We start from the raw sequence: 6,208 nt of genomic DNA, 5'->3' as shown, positions 1-6,208 counted from the left end.
TATAGAATGAAAGGATTGAGCAGGCTTGTGAGAATTTGATCATCAATTATGAACTTATAGCTGCAAGTTCTAATATTTTCATATGTACAAATTTAACTAAAGTGTCATGTGTTTAATTATTCTATTCTAATATTATAAATTAATGTAATTATTTGTTATTCAGTTAACGTTTCAATGGTTATTAATAATTTGTTGGCAATAAGCCCAGAACTGTCTCATATTAGAATATTACCAAGTTGATTCGATCCACATTTTACAATTGTCAAATTTTTTTGCTAATATTCAATCCTATTCCTAAATAAATAGACACATATACTGAAATTAAGATGGGCGAAAATGGTGATCTCATTGTAAACTATTTTGGGCTCATTTTTTTAATTTTTATTATGTTCAATTTAGTGGTTTTGTAATTCTAACATTTTGAGCTTTTGTATACTAATTATATATTTATATTTTCAATGTACTTAAACATGATCAAAGGAGATTTTGTAGTGCAGCAAAAAGGGATGTGAGTGCGTTGAAAAGAAGAATTAAACATTGACTTTTGGACATGCTAATTTAGCAATAATAAAAAAATAGAATTTATCATGAATTTACCTTATATTTTCTTTGTTATTCTTTATATTTTATTATATATTTGATATATATGGAATAATTGAGTTTTTTGTTGGTCATGATGGCCAAGATTTTGAAGTATAAACAGAGCTGTTGAAAGGAAAGTCAAAACGTATCGACTGGAAATATATATCAGTAGCATACACTCTCTCATGACCCATCGGAGTGACTGGATCCTTAAAAGAACTCAAGGTTTTTACTCATCTAATGTGGAAAATTCTCTTTCAAAACTAAGATTGTTCGCTCATTAGTAGTTTTCAATGCTTTTAATCAAGAAGGTCCATGCACATCATGTTCCATGATTTTCTCATTTGTTTCTATTCAACATTGATTTATCTCTTAATGAGAATCATTTTTGATCAATTTCATCAAGTTATGAGTTTGAATATCGACAAAATTATGTCAATTTGATTTGAAACTAATTCAGTTATTTTTTCTAATCTTCCTCTATGACAATCTCAATTGTTCAACTCTTTGTCCTTAATATGTAGCTGAGTGTCTCAGAAATATAAGACCTCAAAAAGCAGTCCTCAGAAGAAAACCAATGTATAGGAGAAGAATATTGCTACTTATTTGGAGTCATTTGGCATTTTTATTGTATTTCTTTTGTTTACGTAAGTATTAAAAATACTTCATATCTCATGTTTTTCTTAGGAACTCTGAGGCATGATAAGCTGATATATATGCTCGATTTATCTTATTTCTTGGTGCCATAAGTTTGTGGCTAATTTTAATTCTGATACAATTCCTTATCTTTTTTGTTGGTCAGGTTTGCAGTTTTTAGGCTTGCATGGGTCTTCTCATCAATCTAGCCGCATCCTTCTCAATCAGGTTTATGTGTCTTCTTCCAAGTAAGTTGAATATTAAAATGATCGAATATTTGATACGGCGCATGTGTTCTTATCTACTTGCTTGAAATAATATATATATATGAAATTTTAATTAACTATGTTCTTATTAACATGTCTTTTAATGTTGTTCCTTTTTCCTAATTAAATTCCTACATTATAGAAATTTAAATTTACAAGTATTTCTTCTTGGTTTGGGTCTGTTCCTGCAATTTGGTTGATTAGTAACTAAGTATACAGATTGTCTTTTTATATGTTTGCGACTAATGTTAAATGATTGTTGATTCGGCTACGTCTTATTGCGGAAAATGCAATCTCATTAGCAGTGTTCTTTGGAGCCATGACTTTGAAACATGATGCTGCAGTCTTTTATCCTTAATGACTTCAACTAACTCATTAGTTGCGACGTTGTATGCCATATCTTTAGGACAGTTAGATGTTTGTGTTTCGAGCCATCAATCTCCTAAAAATCAAAGTGTTATACTTTCAAGTTCAAGAATTAGAAACTCAACCATTACTCTCGATTAACTAGGCAATAAGTCACAATAGACACGTGTGCCTATCAGCACAATGGAATAATTTATAGCAACTTCATGTACGTATCATATGGGAAATTCGTTTAAACATAAAGTTTAATATGCTTTATAAGTTCAATTGTACAATAATAATATGTAATTAAAACAAAGAGGAAGGGTGTTTCAAGTGCAATGATAGAAAAGAGGCGAGGGCCGTGCTTGGCACGGGGTACATACTAGTGTACTGTTATACCAAAAACCAACTTGAGTTGCTATATAGTAAAGTGTCCTTCAAATCTTTATTGTCCTTATTCTCTCAATTTCCTCATAACTTTCTCATCATTTTTGTCCTTGTCCTCCAGCTTGCCTCTCATTCTCCCTTTCCTCTCTCAAAATTAATTGCCACATATCTTTTATAAAAAAAGTAAGTAATTAATAAAATATGCATTAATTTATTAATCCTAATTTTCAAGGAATGAAACCTATAAGAGCTTCTCCAATGCAGCGCCAAAATTTCATTTTGGCGCTGTTTGGACCCTTTTCCCCCCTCCAACGTAGCGTCAAAATGGGCGCTATTTTGGAGGGGTGCTTCAGTGTTGCGCCAAGAATGGCGCAACACTGTAGCAATAGCGTTATTTTTTTCCTTTTAATTTTATAGTTGTATTAATAATATATATTATTTTGTATTAACTATTATAATAAAATTAGAGTATAAAATAATTATTAAAATAACATTAAACAATAAAAAATAGATAATTTAATCCAAACACTTAAAATTTCATAATACTAGAATCAAATGAAGAAATAAGAAAAACTACACCATTTAGATAAAAAAATACAACATAAAAATTAGGACACAAAAAAATTACACTAATTGCAATAAATTAGGAAATAAGAAAAACTACACCATTTATTTTATTTTTATTTTTTTGCTTGCAAGTGTGATGTTTTCTTTTGTGATGTTAAATGTAATCTTTAGTTGAATTTATGAAAGTAATATTTTAATTTGATTTAGCATTTAATTTTTATATTTTTATTTTATTCATAAAATATATTATTATAATTAATTATATGTAATGTAGTATATAATTATATAATTTGTTAAATTTTTAAATAGATAAAAATGTTAAAAGATAAGAATAATAAAAGGAATATTCTTTTTGGTGTAACATTTGGTGTAATGGGTTGGAGATGGAATAGTGATTTGGTGTAAAAACTACACCAACTTGGTGTAAAAACTACACCATTTTGGGTTTTATGGTTGGAGATGCTCTAAGCCAAATGATGCAAATATAAAATACACAAATATGTGTCAACTGAAAATTATAAAACAATTGACTTCTAATATTACATCTAACTTCTAACAAAAACACACACGCACATATATGTGCGCAAGCACTCGCATGTGTTTATTTTTTTTTCATGCAAATAAAATTTACAACACCAATTTTTTTTGAAATCATTTGAATGGTTTCTACTATTTTAAGTGCATCAGTCCAAAACTATAAAATTGTAACTTGAAATGCAGTATGTCTAAAAACTTTAAGAAAAATTTGTTAATATTTTATTTAGATAAAAGGAATATTATTCTTCTCTCTATTTACAAAAAATATTACACACAAGCACTTTCTGATAATGTTATTAGTTATTTTTCAAAACCACACAAATAAATAATTATAAACATGTATACACTTTCAAGTGATTATATCTAAAATTTATAGATAAATGATAAGTTCAAAATGACATAGATAATAGAAAACATAATAAATTTGTATTCTGATTAATAAAGTCAAATCGTAAATAAAAAAAGATAAAAATAATTTTTCATTTATCAAAATCTAGCTTGTAACTATATTAAATTTTCAGACAAAATTTTAAAATAATTATCTTTAATAACTTACACGTGGAAACCTGCTACTTTGCATAAAAATCATAAAAATCCTCGCGCATATCCTCACAAATTAGCACGAGAGTGGCCCAAATTTATAAGTCACCAGGGTCCAGAGTGCAAATTCTCTCCTCAACGAAACCCACGCAAATTACAGATTTCCCCTTCTCAAAGTAGACCTCCCAAAATCTGAAAATGGCAAAAGAAAGCGACTGGGACTTCCACCTCCGATCTCTCTCCGCCAACGCCAGAGACTCCGCCGCCGCCGGAGACCCCGCTTCAGACCCCTACATTCTCCAATCGGTACTCATCTCTAATCCCTTTTCTTTGCAGTTTCCCCTCTTCTAATTCTCTCTAATTTTGGTTTCTACCCATTTTTAGGTTAAAAAAATTAACGAGATTTGCAAGGAATCGGGGTCCGAGGATTTGGTCGCCAGAGCTTATCCGCAGCTAAACAAGCTATTTCAGAGGGCGATCTCGGCGTCGCCCCAGTCACAGGCCTCCAATGGACTGCTATTATTGGTGGGTTTTTGTAAAATTTGGATTTTTTTTTTCAGTGAACACCCTATTTATAATTAGTTTCCATTGTAAGATATTTTTATAATCACTTGGTTAAGGTTTATAAATCTATCATACATTAGGCTACTATTTACTGTTGGGGCAGAGTTATTAGCTAGAGAGCTCACTCGAAAAAGCTAGTTTTTTGAGGGAGAGAATCTAAATCTCTTAAAAAGAAAAGAAAAGAAAAGAAAAGATAAAACAATGCTTGGCTTGCACATTAAAAAGAAAACAAATCTTGTTTTCTTAGTGTCGGCTTCACACTACTCTACTCTGATTCAAACACTGCAATAGTGACGTCGTCCCTTTGGTTTTGCATCATACCAGTATCATGTTGAATGCTATGAAACCTGAGTCATTATTTTAGCTTTGCACTCGAATGCCTGCACCGCTCACTTGCAACAAGAAAATTTGGTTGATCCCGAAACAATTTGTTAAAGACCTATAAGAACTCACCCCGAAAACGTAGACATTAGATGGATGGTACCCAAATCTCAAATGAACCGGCAATTAGGGGTGGAAATGAACCAAATAGTTAATAAATTGTTTAGTTATTATTCGTTTAGATATTCAATCATATTCGATTTGGTAGTTCATTTAATAGCAAATGAATATTGTTTAGTATTCGACTCATAAATGAATAGAATTTAACCAGAGGTATATTCGATTCAGTTGATTATTAAATATTCGTTTATGCTTTACATTTTATTCCTCTAAATTTAATTTATCATAAACTATTTATCCTTTAAAGTTACACTTGAGATATTCATCATGACGACATATATCATAACAAAATATCTATAAGAAATAAATTCTTATTCTAACTTTAATTAATATTATGTTGCTAAAACAACTTTGCTAGAAAATGGATTTATATAGATTTGAAATCTATAATGAGATATTGTTCTACTTCTACTTCTACATTAGTGCATTAAACTAACTTTTTAACTTATATAACATTATAAATATTACTATTGATAAATATATATAAATTAATAACTAATAAATAAATATAAATTAATAACTAATAAATAAATAAATTTAATAATTTTAGTTGTGACATATCATAATAATCATCATCTAATTGTGCAAAATTTAAAGAGAAAGCAAAATAAATAATTTAACCGAACCCATGATCTCAAGTTAAAGAGCCAAATCCCTCAACCAAGTGTGCTAACAAGTATTCGTGAATACCTACCGAATAATGGTTTAATTAAACGAATTGAATTTGAACGCCTCTTACCTATTTGACATGATTCGTATTCGATAGAGAAAACCGAATATGAATTTGAATGTAAGTGTATTCGATCAAATTCGATTTGTTTCCACACCTACCGGCAATTGACTCCTTATTGCAGGACAATGAACCCTAAGTCATCCATCAAGTAGACTTTACGTATTGTCTACATATTGAAACAATTTATTTCTTACAATTTGACTAAATTTTGATCTGCTGATATAACTAGGAATTTTAACACTGATCCTTCTTATATTTCTATCCTTTTGCAGACTATCCTTCAATTTTTTCTTGATTTTGGAGAAGTGGTCCTACATGATGCGGATCCTAGTTTAAGAACTTTCTTCCGTTCATGTTTAAGCAGGTAACAATGCTGTCCATATCTTCCAGCCTTTGAGATTTGACTCCTTTAAGCGAATGAGATGCAAAATTTTAGCCTGGGATTCGTTTCCTTTTGCGCATGGTCGAACCTGAGCTTGTTCTATTATCAATTAAATATAATTGAACTATACTAATCTTAAAGGCAAGGCACAATTCATGGAAACCT

General features: G+C 29.9%; 1 protein-coding gene across 1 annotated transcript; it reads left to right on the top strand.

Annotated features, from left to right (window-relative positions):
• Positions 4,028–6,029, top strand: LOC109844762. Its single transcript, XM_020413875.1, has 3 exons — positions 4,028–4,169; positions 4,248–4,388; positions 5,934–6,029. Exons 1-3 carry the CDS (start codon positions 4,062–4,064, stop codon positions 6,027–6,029), a joined length of 345 nt encoding a protein of 114 aa, XP_020269464.1. The 5' UTR covers positions 4,028–4,061.

The sequence above is a fragment of the Asparagus officinalis genome, chromosome 6 (genome assembly GCF_001876935.1).
Source record: "Asparagus officinalis chromosome 6, Aspof.V1, whole genome shotgun sequence".
Lineage (NCBI taxonomy): Eukaryota > Viridiplantae > Streptophyta > Magnoliopsida > Asparagales > Asparagaceae > Asparagus > Asparagus officinalis.
This window is presented reverse-complemented; position numbering and strand designations above follow the sequence as displayed.

Bases quoted from the DNA above. Each gene is read 5' to 3' on its own strand.
- LOC109844762 (XM_020413875.1), top strand. From the start codon at position 4,062: ATGGCAAAAGAAAGCGACTGGGACTTCCACCTCCGATCTCTCTCCGCC. The intron at 4,170-4,247 runs GTACTCATCTCT...ACCCATTTTTAG, and splicing joins ACCCCTACATTCTCCAATCG to GTTAAAAAAATTAACGAGAT. The intron at 4,389-5,933 runs GTGGGTTTTTGT...ATCCTTTTGCAG, and splicing joins CCAATGGACTGCTATTATTG to ACTATCCTTCAATTTTTTCT.